Source organism: Rhinichthys klamathensis, unplaced genomic scaffold, assembly GCF_029890125.1.
Source record: "Rhinichthys klamathensis goyatoka isolate OS25496 unplaced genomic scaffold, OSU_Roscu_1.1 h1tg000133l_1, whole genome shotgun sequence".
Taxonomy (NCBI): domain Eukaryota; kingdom Metazoa; phylum Chordata; class Actinopteri; order Cypriniformes; family Leuciscidae; genus Rhinichthys; species Rhinichthys klamathensis.
In genome coordinates, this window is record NW_026606668.1 from 4,747,898 (window position 1) to 4,763,774 (window position 15,877).

Here is a 15,877-nt window from a genome sequence, read left to right on the forward strand (position 1 = left end):
ACCAAGAGACTCAGAAAAGTAACCTGCTATGACGTGAACATCAACCGGACTCGAAGGAACTTGAGCTGTAAACCCCGCCTGGCGTGCAGTTTGGTGGCGGCTGTGAATACGGAGGCTGCCTGCACTAACTACCCTTTATGGATGGGTCTTCTTCACCCTGAGGGAGGGAAGTGCTTTTAATTTATCCCTGTATGAATGAACTGTTGTGAGTGTGTAACGAATAGCGGGCCAGGGAGGGAGGTCGGGGAATCGAGACCGGATAGTTCTGCCCTATACTAGTGTTCACTGTGTGCCTATGGATTGTAGTGTCCCGTTGAGTTTTAAGCACTGTGTGACGTGTTAAGCGTGAAACTTACTGTGTGTAGATGATTTGTGCCTTGCGGGTCTTTTTGTGTGTCCGTTCTCTCATGCTTCTCTCTCCTGGTATCCGTGATCAAGAGTTTTATATATTTGAAATAAAGTGTAAACCCTTTCTGATTCAACTGACTGGCTGTTGAGAGTTTTTGACCACCGTAGGGCTGTTCATGAGGTTGATTACAGTGTTTTTGATCACATAATGTCGTTGTCTGCCTCGCGAAGTATGGAATTACTTAGATGAAAATGATAGCCTATTACAAAATGGAATTACGTTTAATCAATTATTAATTATTATCATAATATCACCACCACAATGAGAAATCACATGAAATCCAAAGAAACAGCAGTCGACTGAGGAAGCAGCTGTCCATCACTGCATTAACGACTGCAGGTCAGCAGCTGTACCCCGATATCTTCTGGTAGAAAAATGATTTTGACATATGCTTCCTTTAAGTTTCGTTGAGGGAGACAGGTTTAAGAACAGAAAACGCAAAGTGCTGTTACTTCACTTTGCACACAGACACACACACACGCGCGCGTCTCTGCAACGCCTGTGTGTCAGCGCAGCGCGTTTTCTCACTCGAGCATGTGGATATTATTGTTTTTCTCAACATGAACGTGAAACAATATAAACACGATAATCATATGCTGACTCGAGTATGCTGACTACGTTCTGTACGATAACTGCGCAGTCTGCTTCTTCTTTTTTTTCGTTTGCGCTGCCTGAGCTCAAATGCTTTTGTTGTTTATATATTTTGTTTACACATATTGTTTAATGTTTTCAACTAAAAGAAAACCTTAAGATATATAGTAAGCTTGTTGTGTATAGGCTATTGCCTAATGTATAAGCTTGTAAGAAATAATGACAAAAACCTTAAACTTAAAAAAAAAATAACGTAGGCTATCTCTCGTTAAACGACATTTAAATTTAAACCCAGAAGTCTGTCCCAACCACTGCCGCATTTTGTTTAATCTTAACTTTTTACTTTAGCTACTTTACTAGCTCCCTCCTCTTTCAGTCTGCTCCCTGCTCTGGCTCGTTCTTCATCTTCCTTGTGTTTTCTGGTGGACGGACGCGTACGCTCCGTTTGTTTCCATGATCATTTCTCGCGCTGGTTTCACTGCAAACTGCGCGCAGCCAATAGGCGTATGAAACGTCATCACGTAGCATTACGGCACAGTGTTTATGGGAAATGTAGGAAGTACTGCCAGGGGGATAAATGACCGAGAACAGAACCTTATGCATCACCGGCCAAACTGGCTAGTAAGTTTTTATTAACACCCGCCAAAATGAATTTTAACCCGCATTTGGCGGGTTGGCGGGTGTTAATTTAGAACCCTGATTATATCCTTCATCACACATATTGTGTCTGGTCACTTTATATCTTATATCAGAATATTATATTACTGTTAAGCCTACTATGGATATTAAAATACGCCGAACCATGTGTCCTGTATCATAGCTACATGAATGACCTTTGCAGCAAAAAAATGCGTGAAAATCAGTTCAGTATTCAGTGAGATATGATTAATTTAATGTGCTGACAGCTCATTTCACCTGCCATTCAGATTACACTGAGCGGAGCGAATGACCGGTTTAAGATGGCGGCTCCAATTCTCGTCCGTGCCAATAGGCAGTAGCGGTCGATAGGGCGTCTACCTATATGATGTCTATGGGAGTCTATGATGTCTTCCATCTGGTCCCGTCCAGTCCTTCTGAGCCTTCACCGCTGGTTCCATCCAGCATAGCCGGGCCTTCACCGCTAGCCCAGCCAGAGACTTTCCACGTCCCTTCTGCCCACCCAGAGACTGTCCACGTCCCAGAGCCTGTCCCAGAGCCTGTGATTCCCCCCAAGAAAGTTTTGGGGGGGGGGATATAGGCCACCCGAAGGTGCGTCTCCGCCATGGCCGCCCGAAGGTGCGTCTCCGCCATGGCCGCCCGAAGGTGCGTCTCCGCCATGGCCGCCCGAAGGGGATTCTCCGCCATGGCCGCCCGAAGGGGATTCTCCGCCATGGCCGCCCGAAGGGGATTTTCCGCCAGGACCGCCCGAGGGGTGGTCTCCTACTCCGCCATGGCCCCCTGACCAGCCTGCTCCGCCCTGGAGGCTTCCTGCTCAGGGTAGGCCACGCCCTCGTCAGCCTCCAGGGCGCCCGCCCCCCCACCCCTATTGAAGTTATACGGCGCGAGGACGCGCCTTTTTGGAGGGGGCGTTATGTTACATGTGTGTCCTGTGTTTCCCCCTGCATTGTGTTTTGGTTCAGTCCTGTATCTCAGTTTTCCCGCTCCTCGTTTGTGTTCAGTTCCTTCACCTGTTTCTAGTTAATTTGCCCCAGCTGTGTCTTGTTCCCATGATCCGTTCTCTGTGTATGTAAACCCTGTGTTCTCCCTTACTCCTTGTCGGTTCTCGTTTGTGAAAGGTGTGTGTATGTTACCTGTGCATCCTTTGCCTGCCTGTATCAGTTTGAGTTTGATTTATTAGTAAAGTATATTGTTTTTGGAAATCCTGATCTCCTCGTGCTTCCTGCCTACACCCAACCGTAACAACAGTAGTTCCGCATTACATTCCTTAATTTGCATGCGAGTTTTATTTATTTTTATACCGTGTATTCTCCGTGTAAATGCATGCACCGAACCGTGACGCCCGTACCGCTTCGGTTCAATACAAATACATGTACCGTTCCACCCCTAGTTCAAAATGTTGACATTGAAACTAATCGTGACTCAAATCAGATCTGAGGACTGGTTTGTCACGATAAATCTCAAGGACGCATACTTCCATGTATTCATACTTCCATGTATTTATACTTCCATGTATTCATACTTCCATAACACAGGAAGTTCTTCAGGTTTGCTTTCGGAAGTGAAGAGTACCAGTATTGGGTTCTTCCTTTCAGCCTAGCCTTGTCACCCCACACTTTCACAAAATGCATGGATGCAGGTCTGGCTTCTCTGTGACTCCAGGGCATTTGTGTATTGAATTACATTGACGAAAGGTTAATTCAGGCTCAACTGGAGCAGATGGCGCTTTGGCATCGAGAAGTCGTCCTCGCCCACATGAAGAAATTGGGGTTAAGGCTCAATGTCAAGTGTGCTTTATCCATCATGGAGGGTCAGCACAGGGTCTTTGGAGGGGTCATCATCTCTCTTGGCACATAAATTGCCTGGAGATGATGGCTGTCTTTCTACTTTTGAAACACTTACTCCCAGAACTGAGGGGCCATCATGTGTTTGTCCAGACAGCCAACCAACACATCGGTTGTCTTCTACATAAATCATCAGGGGGGTCTGCAGTCGTGCCTACTTTACAAACTGGCACACCAGATCCTGAGAGCAGTCTACATCCCTGGTCACCTGAATCAGGGAGCAGACATCCTATCGAGGCAGGGGCTGAGGCCCGGGGAATGGAGACTCCACCCCAAGTTGGTGGGGTTGATATGGAGGGAGTTCAGCCAGGAGGAAGTGAATCTATTTTCATCTTAGGAAACGACATACTGTCAGTTCTGGTTCCCACTAATATTTTTATAAAGCTTTTAAAAGTTGCTTTTATCGGCTCAATTCTTTTCTTTATCATGTCGAGTAAAAAAAAAAAAAAAAAGAACACTCACAATAAACAATGGTACGTGCAAGTTAATATATGGATGTCTCGTTCCAACACAACCCTATCTGAAATGGAGAAAAGCAATATTTAGTACAGGTTGTGCATGAAAGGTCCAGGAATATTCAAAAATTAAAAAAAATTAAAAAAAAATTTTTTTTTTCAAAAGTCCTCCTGGTTCCTTCGCAAGTTGATGCGTGTGTAGTGTAAAGTTAATGTATATGTGAGGCCTTTTTTTGTCCCCCTACTACCCGGGTAGTGTGTGTATAAAGTAACAGCTTAGATGTAATTGAAAAGAATCCCACGATGCGCAGGTCCAGCTTGAACGTCAGTAAAACGCGCAGTAGGCCCTTCACCAAATCACAGTCTGGCTCGCCATAGCTCACATAAGCTCACAGTTGATCATGTCACAGGATGGAATCAGGCAACAAAAAAAACAAAATCAGAGTTCGCAGAAGTAATGTTTCTCAATAAACATCAATGGGAATTCCTTTTGAAACCCATGAACATACTTCAACAATTTTATATGAAAAGTTTACACATCTTTTGTCAGAAAATCGCGCAGTTGCTTGTAACACTTCAAAAGCAGTGCTTGATCACCTCGTGCGTATCAGCCATAGACAGTAAAAGAAATGGACACAGCGACCCCATAGACTTCAACAGAGAAAAGTGAAGTCAATTAGAAGCACTCACTTCCTGATGGCTGAGCGTACTGTGCAGGCTCAAACTGAGCTTGACGACGTAGATGTGACGTGAGCAACCTGTCTGACAGTTGTAAGTCTGACTTCTAGTAGCTGTGCCAAGAGGAATCTGAATCATTCCCTTCCGAATCTTGCAGAGACTGAGAGCGTGAGTAGGAGCTGTCCATTAGCTAGCAGCAGGATCAACTTTATGACTCTCTATGGGCTTCTCCCTTGACTTTATTGGACCTAATGCCTCCACGTCCCCCCGATTGCCCGCAAGCTTCTCCTACTGTCTATACGGTAATTTCTCTACTGTGCGACAGAGAGTCGCGTGGTTATGACGCAATCGTTAGCCTATTTGTACAAAAACTGCTTCTACGGGGCCATAACGTAAGATACAAGGTAATGAAGCCTTTTATACATTGTCGTGTTTCTTTAGAAATAAACAATGGAGAAATGGAGTCTTTAAACGCCTCAGATGTAAAGTTATTTGCTGTCAAAGTGACGCCAAAATGAATGGGAGTCAATGGAATGCTAACAGCAGGTGAAGGCTTGCTAACCAATGGCGGCCCCCAGGGAGGCTTCAGTTTCCGGCTGGTGGATTACCCCCTTGGTGTCAGCTATAAACAGTCTTCTTCTCTCAATATCTACGTCTCAGTCAACCAGTTCATATAGCGGCCCCTACAGGGAAACTACGGTACTGCATATAACTAACAAAAGTGTAGAACAGTGTAAAACTCTAGGGGGTTACATATATACACTCACCTAAAAGATTATTAGGAACACCTGTTCAATTTCTCATTAATGCAATTATCTAATCAACCAATCACATGGCAGTTGCTTCAATGCATTTAGGGATGTGGTCCTGGTCAAGACAATCTCCTGAACTCCAAACTGAATGTCAGAATGGGAAAGAAAGGTGATTTAAGCAATTTTGAGCGTGGCATGGTTGTTGGTGCCAGACGGGCCGGTCTGGGTATTTCACAATCTGCTCAGTTACTGGGATTTTCACGCACAACCATTTCTAGGGTTTACAAAGAATGGTGTGAAAAGGGAAAAACATCCAGTATGCGGCAGTCCTGTGGGCAAAAATGCCTTGTTGATGCTAGAGGTCAGAGGAGAATGGGCCGACTGATTCAAGCTGATAGAAGAGCAACTTTGACTGAAATAACCACTCGTTACAACCGAGGTATGCAGCAAAGCATTTGTGAAGCCACAACATGCACAACTTTGAGGCGGATGGGCTACAACAGCAGAAGACCCCACCGGGCACCACTCATCTCCACTACAAATAGGAAAAAGAGGCTAAAATTTTCAAGAGCTCACCAAAATTGGACATTAGAAGACTGGAAAAATGTTGCCTGGTCTGATGAGTCTCGATTTCTGTTGAGACATTCAGATGGTAGAACCAGAATTTGGCATAAACAGAATGAGAACATGGATCCATCATGCCTTGTTACCACTGTGCAGGGTGGTGGTGTAATGGTGTGGGGGATGTTTTCTTGGCACACTTTAGGCCCCTTAGTGCCAATTGGGCATCGTTTAAATGCCACGGCCTACCTGAGCATTGTTTCTGACCATGTCCATCCCTTTATGGCCACCATGTACCCATTCTCTGATGGCTACTTCCAGCAGGATAATGCACCATGTCACAAAGCTTGAATCATTTCAAATTGGTTTCTTGAACATGACAATGAGTTCACTGTACTAAAATGGCCCCCACAGTCACCAGATCTCAACCCAATAGTGCATCTTTGGGATGTGGTGGAACGGGAGCTTCGTGCCCTGGATGTGCATCCCACCAGGGGCGGAGTGGGACCAAAAAATCTACCGGGAAATTTCGTAGACCACCGGCCCTCGTCGCCGGCAGGGCCGGATTAAGAGTTCAGAGGCCCCTGGGCACAATGTCTTGTAGGCCCCCTCTTAGGCAGGCCAAATGTATATTATGTCCAAGGACATTTTAATATGGCATTTACAGTTTTCATGACTTAAAAGGAACTTTGTTGTACTATGCTGGATTAAAGTTCATAAATGGTTGTTCTTTCACATAGGATTTTGTAAAACTATGTTGGGTGGACCTCTATGGAGGGATTATTGGGTCAGATTGAAAACTAAAAGTCTAAAACTAAAAGTCTTAAACGAAAACCAAAAGTCTAAGTTTGAAACTAAAAGTCTAAATCGAAAACTAAAAGTCTAAGTCGAAAATGAATTTGGTATTTAGGATTGGGCATTTGGTATTTAGGATTGGGCATTTGGTCATTTAGCCATTTAGGAAATAGGATTGGGCATTTAGGGATTTAGGATTGGGCATTTAATCATTTAGACATTTAGGATTGGGCATTTGAGGATTGAGGATTGAGGAGTGTATGCAAATAAGGAGGCGTGGTCCAAATACTGGAGGCTGGGTTTGGAATGGCTGGTGCAGATACACCTTATGGACAGCAGAGGGAGCTCCAGTGCTAAGGAGCACACTGTAATGAAACCGAACAGAGCGAGTGAGCAGGTCTGGAGCGAGGACTGTACTTTATAATGTGATAACTTCAACTTAATGACAGCGTTGTATAGGGGTACTGGAACGGTACATGTATTCCTATTGAACCGAAACGGTAGCCTACGGGCGTCACGGTTCGGTGCACGAATTTACACGGAGAATACACGGTATAAAAATAAATACAACTCTAAATAGCGATACATTTCGCTCTATTCGCGTTTGGTGTGAACGCAGCATAATAAACAGGCTGCGACGTCAAGATTGCAATGTTGGAGTGTGTGCGCAAAGTTCAAACTGCAAAGTGTGTATATTTGTGTACACTCGCAATAAAATATTGTGCCTTTGTCACACTCTAAAATCTTGTCAAACTGTAACCTACAACCCAGATGTCAGATGTCAAATAGACGTTTAGAAGATGTCAGTTTAACATGCATTCTAAATCATTACATCTTAAAGACATCTTCTAAACGTCTATTTGACATCTGACAGGAAACGTCCAATAGACGTCTTGCAGATGAGCAAACACTCTTAAAAATACGTCTTCCAGATGTAAATATAACATCAAATAGACTTGTGCTATCTGGGAACTGTCACCCAACCAAAATCTCACACACACACACACACACACACACTCTCTCTCTCTCTCTCTCTCTCTCTCTCTCTCTCTCTCTCTCTCTCTCTCTCTCTCTCTCTCACACACACACACACACACCTAGTTCGATCGCGCCCGCGCCTCCCCCCTCTCCCTCTCTCTCTCTCTCTCGCGCGCGCGCACACACACACTCCAGCATTGCAATCTTGACATCGCAGCCTGTTTATTATGCTGCGTTCACACCAAACGCGAGTAGAGCGAAATGTATCGCTATTTAGAGTTTTATTTATTTTTATACCGTGTATTCTCTGTGTAAATTCGTGCACCGAACCGTGACGCCCGTAGGCTACCGTTTCGGTTCAATAGGAATACATGTACCGTTCCAGTACCCCTATACAACGCTGTCATTAAGTTGAAGTTATCACATTATAAAGTACAGTCCTCGCTCCAGACCTGCTCACTCGCTCTGTTCGGTTTCATTACAGTGTGCTCCTTAGCACTGGAGCTCCCTCTGCTGTCCATAAGGTGTATCTGCACCAGCCATTTCAAACCCAGCCTCCAGTATTTGGACCACGCCTCCTTATTTGCATACACTCCTCAATCCTCAATCCTCAAATGCCCAATCCTAAATGTCTAAATGATTAAATGCCCAATCCTAAATCCCTAAATGCCCAATCCTAAATCCTAAATGGCTAAATGACCAAATCCCCAATCCTAAATACCAAATGCCCTATCCTAAATACCAAATGCCCAATCCTAAATACCAAATGCCCAATCCTAAATACCAAATTCATTTTCGACTTCGACTTTTAGTTTTCGATTTAGACTTTTAGTTTCAAACTTAGACTTTTGGTTTTCGTTTAAGACTTTTTAGTTGTAGTTTTCAATCTGACCCAATAATCCCTCCATAGACCTCTGTGCCTCTAGGGGGGTTCGGGGGCATGCTCCCGCGCAAGAAATTTTTTTACATTTTAAGGTTAAATGCATCAATCTGGTGCTCTTTGAGAGATCAAAATTAAGAGCTTCAACCCAAGAACTGCTCGTTGAACAAAGAAAAAGCATTGATTTGTACCTGGACATTAAAGCATCTTTTTAGTTATGAGAGTCTCAGTCTACATTATCAATGGTGTTTTAGGATGCCAAACAATTATTATAATAATGTAATAATGATTTATATAATTATTCCTATGACGTAAAATCCATATAGCCTATAAATGTACTGTATAAATGAAAATGAATATTTCCAAAGTATATTTTAGCCTACATTACACTATAGTATAGGAAAATTAAAATACGTTTGTCCTAATTTCTTCACTTGCAAGAAATAAACCCTTGAGCTTTTATAGGAGAAAACACCAGATCACCATGATCGCGTGAGCAAAGAGCGCACTTTTCTTTCAATCACGCAGCACAAACAGAATGCCCATATACTTAATTAAAGTCTTGTGCTGTTTTATAAAGGCACAAAGCCATATCATGGTTTCGATTTTAGTTCGTTGTCAAAATATAACGCTAGAGACCTTTATAGTATAGGCAGTAGTTTACATCTCATATGTGTTGGGAAAAGGGGGAAGAGAGAGTTCGGCAAAAGGCGGATTCGAACTCGGGTCGAACGCGTCAAAAGCTCCTATCAAGCACTACCAAAGTCCTTTTAGGCAAGTCATGCCACTCGGCCGCCATCTTGGCAACGCCTCCGGGCAGCTATTTCGGACTAACAAGACCAGGCTCCTATCTAAATGAATAGGCAGAGACCCAGAACTGCACTTTCACTGGTCACCGGGACATAAAAACTGCATGTATACAAACACTAATAAAATATGATAAAAATCGCTGAAAAAGTGTGATGACTTTGCCCCAAAATAAGGTTTAAAACGCCTTTTTCCCCACAGGTTATACTTTTACTGCGCATGCGCAAGGGTTCTCTCGCTCTCTGTTGTGCGCGCGCTACTGCTCGCTCGCTCTAGATTCTGGGAGATTTGAACTAATTTGCGGTCATCAGGGAGCCGCTATCAATCTGCGGGAGACTCCCGGAACTTCCGGGAGACTTGGGATGTCTGATATTTACACAACTAACACATCAAATCTGCCGCCTTTTCAAACAGTAACATATTTTCCGCTGTCGCAAACCTCAACTGTGCGCATGCGTCGGTGGAACCAGACGATAGGCTCAAATGTTTTCCGGCTTGACTGTTAAAAGCAGACGATTGGCTTTCCAGCGGGAGGGGCGTGGCATGTGCATACAACCGCCATCTTTGGCGTTACGGGTTTTCCCTATATAGTTGTATTAAGGATTGGGGAAGTGGCATGTCTCTATATAAATAGTCTCTGGCACTACACACCCTACCACCCACGCCACTGTAGCTATTTCACGACTTGCGTCTTTTTGTTAAAAAGACAGGCATTTAGTGCAAATACGCTCCGTTATCGAAAATGTAAAAAAAACGGGGTTTTTTTTCCCTTGCTTGGGCCTCAAGTGCGCATGGCTATAACACTTAAAGCTCCTGTGGGTAACTTTTGAAAACATGTATTTGCTAAAACTGTCATTATGTCCTGACAGTAGAATATGAGACAGATAATCTGTGTAAAAATCAAGCTCCTCTGGCTCCTCCCAGTGGTCCTATTGCCATTTGCAAGAAATACACGCTCCCGGTCAGAAACAACCAATCAGAGCCGAGAGGAGTGTCTTGGCTGTGTCAGTCAAGCTCGTGTACACGCTGATCACACCCCTCTCTTGCACAGCGCGAGCGCTGGAGCGCGAGCCGTCGTTCAAACTCAAGATTGCCGGCGTGCTGCAGCTGTGCTTATGACGGAGAAACAACCTAAACTGCCAATTCTCGAGTGACACCTGCTCATAAAACAAAGAGGTAAAAGGAAAAAGACTGATGACGATAAACAAGCGAAAAAGAAAGAATTACACAGAGCCCATTGACTCGGTGTCAAAACTCTAGCCGCATAACATGTAGATAAAATGTCACGCACTCTGCTAAGCAACAATTGAAACCTGCTATTCACTGGCTTGTCATGTTGCTGAAATAATGTACTAGCACACCTTATCTAGCATTATATATCGCTAGAATAATTACTTGCATGCTGTAACGTTAGTTTACCGTTATATTAACGTTATCTTACTAGCTATTTATAACTTATAGAAAGAGTGCAACGTTATAAAGTTACATGTAGGCTATTGGAAAATACATAATGATTTGAGGACCAAGTTTGTAGTCAAAGTATGGGCAGGCCATAGTCAATGTAAAGCATATTATTGACGTTTAGTCCCTATTAGTGAATGTGCCATATACATTTTTATCCGCTGTTATCGGTGGCCCTGTTTACTAGCCTGCGCGTTCACGACAGGCTCCGCTGTGGAGGACGAGCTGTGGAGGGAGGGCTGTAGTGCAGCAGAGAGCAAGGGGGTGGGACCTGTAAGTTGTGCTTGTTCAAATTTTCAGGCTAAGTCAACGTTTTCTCAAAACTCCCTACTGCAGCTTTAACATGGTATAACTATTATCAGACCGGCCCTCGCGGGCCTCGAAACACTACCGGCCCACCGGGGAAACTCCCGACTCTCCCGATTGCCACTCCGCCCCTGCATCCCACAAATCTCCATCAACTGGGCCAACATTTCTAAAGAATGCTTTCAGCAGCTTGTTGAATCAATGCCACGTAGAATTAAGGCAGTTCTGAAGGCGAAAGGGGGTCAAACACAGTATTAGTATGGTGTTCCTAATAATCCTTCAGGTGAGTGTATATGTACTATTCGTGCAATTGAATATATATTTGTTATATATATGCACACAAGCACAGGCACGCACACACGCCTGGTGCCTCCACCATTAGTGCCACACGATTCTGTGCTCCACCACCTTAATGACATTTTTTACAGGATGTAAATTGTTGCTGAACAACCAGCATCCTTCCTCATCATCGCAATCTGTCATGCCCTGCATGTCAAAAAAGCTTTTCTGCCTGGCTTTAGGAAGCCATTTTGTTTTTTTGCCCCCCCAGCTGAGCAGGGCTGTGGGTCTTGGAACAGCAAGTGTATGAAATGACATCATAAATAAAGACTGTACGCAGGGCAGGCCATTTCTCCAGGGTTTACGATTCGACCAACTAGAGAGTGGACAGGGATGTGTAAATCAAAAGACAAGAAAGGGGAGGAGGCTGATAGAGAGAGTGTGAAAAACAGACAATGTGTTTGTACATGCATGTTGAAGTGTATGTTATTTTAGCCCTTTTAACCTATTTCAGTGTAAGAACAGGTTAATGTTTTGTGAGAAAATGGTTATGCGTGAGTCTTTTTTCTATTTCTCTGTGTTAATGAGTTCCTCTTTTTTCTCTAGAGAAGTAAGATTACTGTCCATTGCATCAGGACGTTCAAAGCCATTTTAATGCACTCAAGACAAGCTTCAATTCATAGAACCTCATTACACAAAAGAGCCTAACACACACTCACTATGAATAGCCTAGCCTTCTCAGTCCAAGGACATTGGAATTCATCTGTTGCAACATTGTGTAGACTCTTCTGGGAAAATGATTCCTTCTTACAGTATGAAATAAAAAATCATGAAAGAAATGGATGTATTTGCATATCTATGTGGACAAAGTTCACAGACATGACCTCATTACTCATTGGCTGCAAATGTGAAAAGACGACCTCTTCTCCTCCCCTACGGCAAGCCATCTGGTCAAAGCAAGATTTTAAGGGTAAAAGATAGTTTGGGTACATTTTAGGGCTGAGTCAAAAGACAAGAGTCAAAATAAATAATTGTCATGGCGCTATACAGTCAAATCATCCTGCTTTGACTTCTTTGGGGTCAAATTAACAAAATAACCAGCCATGTTAAATTAAAATGTTACTCAACAATAACTCCTTTTTGGAATTGTTGTATAAAAAAGTTAAATCACACTTGCAATCAAGCTGCAATCAATATCAGCATGGGAATATAACTCAGAGTCAGCATATGGCCATGCTTATATTCAGAGCAACAGCAAGATTACAAATGTAATATTATATAGGCCTTGCCTTGTGTTATATGAAACAGCATGTACAATATCCGTTTGAGCAGAACTGCAATTCTGTGAATCAACGAATGCCAAGTTTGACAGCAATTTCCCCTTGATTAAAAATTTTCTCTCATTTAAAAAAAAAATGAACAGAGAGAGGAAGAGAAAAGCTGTTGTCAAGTATTTCTCTCCTGAGTGCTGCTGACCGATAAATGAACATCGAGTCCAGCAGCTCCATTTTCAGATTACAGCTGCAGATGAAGGCACTCATTGCCTCCACATTGATAAGAACCCCACATCTTCACTTTTACACTCTGCCATCTTCACTTTTACACGCTGCCAAACCCAGACAAAACACAAATGTTCTTGCATTAGTGCTTCATCAATGTGTTGGTTGTCTGTTAAAATCATTCTTTATGCTTCACAGCTGGTTCAAAATAAAGAGTGGGTATGGGAAACCAGTAAAAGTGTATGGTTGTGTGACTTTGAACAGGTCACACACAACATCTATACTCAGTGACCCAATTGAGGGCGCTAGAAGTCAAGCAATAAGCGTAAATTAAGCATGGGACAGATATCTTTTGCATCATTCAGGGTTGAATGCACAATATAAAAGGGCGCTTGACTGCTCTTGCTTCATTCTGATCATTTATGAATTGTCTTAACATTTTAAGTCACATTATAATGGAACCGAAAGCACGTACATAATTTCAATAATTCTTATAAAATACATACAACTGACGAATGTCATACAGAGAAACGCAGGAAAACTAAGATCGTCTGCAGTAGATTACTCACCCTCTATCGTTGCATAGGCTACAGCCATTACGAGCAAAAGACCGGAGATTTGTAACTGCATGCTGTCTTTTCCGGATTCAGTTCCTTCGTGCAATTGAATTATTTCATGCTGTTTGAATTGTGAGTCCCTGTCATCGACAAAGGGGGATATACATATCCTGTCCTTTATTCATACGGCCGGACACCGGGCCGTTTTGTTAAACGATCAGACGTACTGCAACCTGCAGTGTGATGAAGCTATAAATTAATCATCAACAGAGAGTTTTTAGCCTGCTCCATCTAGCAGAGGAACAACAGAGGAAGACGCTCTCTATCTATATCCCCCCACTCGGCGTTTACGTGATGTCGAGAAAGATGCCATTCATTGGAGCAGCTGCAGCGGAGCAGGGTGAGCGCTCGCATCGAGAAGGGGAGGGGATAAACAAACCAAAGTCTTCGAAACGAAAATGTACTTTACGTAAAGACATTAAAGACACTGTTTTTTGCTTAATCACGTCAGAGTTTACAGTAGGCAGGTGACACACAACTGTAAAAAAGGTCATTAAAACTGTCCTTACAATCGAAAACTAACTTGTATTACCTAATCAGACCCGGCAACATTATTAATGTGAAATATTCTGCAAAGGAAAAATTAAATAATTGATATTAATAAAAGGCAATTTTATTAATTATCTTAAGCTAGTATCATAGCATGTGCAAATCAACGGGGGAAGTTTTTTATTACTAATTATTGTATTTTATATTAGCATATTTGTTTTTACCGTTCGTTATAGCCTATGTCTAGCTTTTTGCTTCTGGTGATTATTTTTAGGCTTAAAAAGTTGTGTTCATTTGTGAAGATTATCATGTTGATCAGAACTTGTTTATCACAGAGCTTTACTGTATTTTCTGCAAAAATCTAAAAGCCAATGGAAAATGAGTTTTTGTAAAAGGGGCCAGGGTGATGCTAACAAAAATATGCCATAATTTCAGCGGTCTGTTGGGGTCAAGGTTTTGGCCCTGGTATAGCCCTGTTAGCCCCTGCTGGTAGAAAGCATGTATACAACTGGAGGGAAGATTGAGATGATATAGCCTCGTTCAGACTGTCATTCCGAATCCGTTTCTTTGTGCATATCCGATTAAAATCCAATCATATTTGGCAAGTGTGAGCATAAAAAAATTCACATGAAATGTGATTTTTACAACTCTGTTTTGAGCTACATTCAAATGTGATTTGTAATCCCATTCAAATTGAAATGCTCTGATCGGATTCCGCATGGTTTATGTGACTTTTTCACGCCATGTAAAACTTGTTGCAGTGCTGGACGAGCAGAAAATGACAATATAACGGAGACATGTTTTAAAACCAGCAGAGACGAGAGCAGAGAATAAAGCCACACATACAGCCTCCCAAGTTTCTGCCGCTGCCTCATAAAGCCTTGTTTATACTTTCGCTGATTCTCGACCGCCAGCCTCCGCTCATTGCGCGCACACCTATCCAAATGGACAAGGCGTTCATACTTGATGCGCCAGCTGTTGTATTATTCTTTGAAATGACAGTGGGCGTGTAGATTGGTGCAGGTATGATGTCAGAACCCAGAAGACAAATTGGCCGCTGGTTTTTACTCAAATTAAAAAACCCCACTATAAAACCCCATAGGAAAATCTTAAAAAGGAACTAACGGCAAATTAGTCTTCCAGGTTCTGACGTTGTAATGGTGCGGAGAGACGAGGCGGAGAGAGAATCCACATGCCTGCACGACTTTAATAGCAAAATGCAAAAACATCGATAATCCACACGAGAAGACAGAAACATCCAGGAACTCTCAACCAAATACACAAACACGATCCAACAATGACTAGCAAAACACAACTGAAAAGCACAAACTTAAATACACAGATGCTTGTATAATGCATTTTGACATAAAAGTCCTTACAAAACACAAAACACAGAACCAGGACCGTGACATAGCCCCCCTCAAAGGAGCGGCTACCAGACGCTCCAAAAACAGTCTAGGAGGGAGGTGGAGCGGAAGCAGAATGAGGGAGGGCCAGGCCACTGAAGTAGAAGGTGGTCTGGGAAATGGGAATTGAGGTAGAGCAGGTGGCCAGGGTGGAGATGGCAAATCAGGTGACCACCATGGCAGATCAGATGGAGCCAAAGACCACCAAGGCGGAGCAGACAGAGACGGAGACCATTTCATTGGAGCTGACAAGACTGGCAACCCCACGGTGGAGCACAGGGAACTGAAGACTGTTTAGCAGGAGCCAGAAAGGAGATTACGTTCGGGGGAGCCAGGGAGGAGATGACGCTGGGAGGAGCCAGGGAGTAACCCACAACAGAGCCACTAAGATGAAGGCCCACAGTGGAACAGAA

At 43.2% G+C, this 15,877-nt stretch overlaps 1 protein-coding gene across 1 annotated transcript in view; it reads right to left on the reverse strand.

Moving 5' to 3' along the window:
• chrnb3a (cholinergic receptor nicotinic beta 3 subunit a) overlaps positions 1–13,825 on the reverse strand; it is a 36,325-nt gene extending 22,500 nt beyond the window's left edge. The window contains exon 1 of the mRNA XM_056256937.1: positions 13,522–13,825. Within this exon, the coding sequence (XP_056112912.1) occupies positions 13,522–13,582 (61 nt within the window). The 5' untranslated portion in view covers positions 13,583–13,825. The remainder of the gene's footprint in view (positions 1–13,521) is intronic.
• Positions 13,826–15,877: the final 2,052 nt, after the last annotated feature.